The sequence below is a fragment of the Mandrillus leucophaeus genome, unplaced genomic scaffold (genome assembly GCF_000951045.1).
Source record: "Mandrillus leucophaeus isolate KB7577 unplaced genomic scaffold, Mleu.le_1.0 Scaffold1, whole genome shotgun sequence".
NCBI lineage: Eukaryota > Metazoa > Chordata > Mammalia > Primates > Cercopithecidae > Mandrillus > Mandrillus leucophaeus.
In genome coordinates, this window is record NW_012098097.1 from 7,069,118 (window position 1) to 7,070,865 (window position 1,748).

The window sequence follows — 1,748 nt, forward strand, 5'->3', positions numbered from 1 at the left end:
GAGCTGAACATCGACATCATGCCCAACCCTGAGCTGGCCGAGCAGTTCGTGGAGCGGAACCCAGTGGACACGGGCATCCAGTGTTCGGTCAGCATGTCGGAACATGAGGTGGGTCCCTGCCCCAAGGGCCCCGGCCTGTGAGGTGTGGCCAGGCAGGGCGGCCAGCTGGGGCAGGTGAGTGGTTCTGGGGGTCCTTGTCCACCTGAAAGCCAGTTAGAGTGGACCAAGTAGAGAAGCTGGAAGTGGGGCTAGAAGCTCCCCCTGAGTTCCACGCAGTGCCCAGGATCAGAAGAAGACCCAGCACCAGCCTTCCTCAAGCCAGGGGAGGGCAAATCACAATGTTCCCTCTCCCAAGAGCTCTTGTTTCACCTCGAAGACACTTACCAAAGTTGTTTTGGATATTTGGTGTAGCTGGGAGATATATATATTTTTTAAACAGGGTCTCACTCTGTCTTCCAGGAGTGCAGTGGCACAATCTCGACTCACTGCAACCTCTGCCTCCCGAATTCAATAGATCCTCCCACCTCAGCCTCCCTGGAAACTGGGACTACAGGTGTGCACCACCATGCCCGGCTAATTTTTGTAATTCTTGTAGAGATGAGGTTTTGCCATGTTGCCCAGGGTGATCTCAAGCTCCTGGGCCCAAGTAGTCCTCCCGCCTTGGCCTCCCAAAGTGCTGGGAATACAGGCATGAGCCACTGTGCCCAGCCTGGGAGAGATATTCTGAGGGAGCAGAGGTTCATATCTACAGGCAACTACCCAGCTTGAGAAAAGGGAAGTGTCCCACAGAAAGTTCCGGCCAGAGGGGCCTCCATGATAAGAGAACTTACCTGGAGGGTCGTGGTCATGTGTTCAGAAGCCAGAGAGTTCCCTGTCTCTATGGACTAAGTGATTCACCCTAATTAGGTCGACAACTGCTGAGATAAAACGGTAACCAAATCACTTGATTTGGCCAAAACACGTCCAACAGTCAGGTGGGTGTGGGTGGTTTCAGTGACTCACAGTTCAGATGAGGTAGGTGCTTCTCTCCCAGGACCAGCTGCTGTCTCGGGGATGAGAAGGCCTGTGGCCGTGGTGTAGCCAATAAGCAGAATGGCTGCCATGTGGGCCACACCCTGGGGGGCCCTCCTGTCCTTTCCAGCAGCTCTGCCTTTTCCAGATTTTTTTTTCTTTTAACCTTTCCTATGGTGCTGATCCAGACTTTTACCTTTTGTGAGAGCTGGCTTAAAAATGGAAAGGAGATGGGAGTGAATTCACGAGGATAGGGTTTCCATTCTGGGTGATGTAGGAGTTTTGGAACTAGGTGGGGTTGATGGTTGCACAGCACTGTGTATAATAATGCTGCTGCAGTGTACACTTTAAAATGGTTACTTGGTACATTTTATGTTACATATATTTTACCCACAGTTTCTTAAAAATAGGAAGGGCTGGGCGTGCTGGCTCAGGCCTGTAATCCCAGTACTTTGGGAGACCAAGGTGGAAGGATGCTTGAGGCCATGAATTTGAGACCAACCTGGGCAACATAGTGGGACTTCATTTCTACACTTTTTTTTTTTTTTTAATTAGCCAGTTGTGGTGGCTCGTACCTGTGGTCCCAGTTACTTGGGAGGTGGAGGCGGGAGGATTGCTTAAGCCCTGGAGTTCACAGCAGCAGTGAGTTGTGATCGCACCACTGCACTCCAGCTTGGGAAACAGAGCAAGACCCTGTCTCTAAAAATAAATAAATAAATAAATAAATAAATAAATAA

At 50.5% G+C, this 1,748-nt stretch overlaps 1 protein-coding gene across 1 annotated transcript in view; it reads left to right on the plus strand.

Moving 5' to 3' along the window:
* Window positions 1-1,748, plus strand: part of DNAI2 (dynein, axonemal, intermediate chain 2) — a 57,546-nt gene continuing 55,798 nt past the window's right edge. Inside the window, exon 1 of the mRNA XM_011972076.1 lies at window positions 1-108. Coding sequence (XP_011827466.1) covers window positions 19-108 — 90 coding nt within the window. The 5' untranslated portion in view covers window positions 1-18. The remainder of the gene's footprint in view (window positions 109-1,748) is intronic.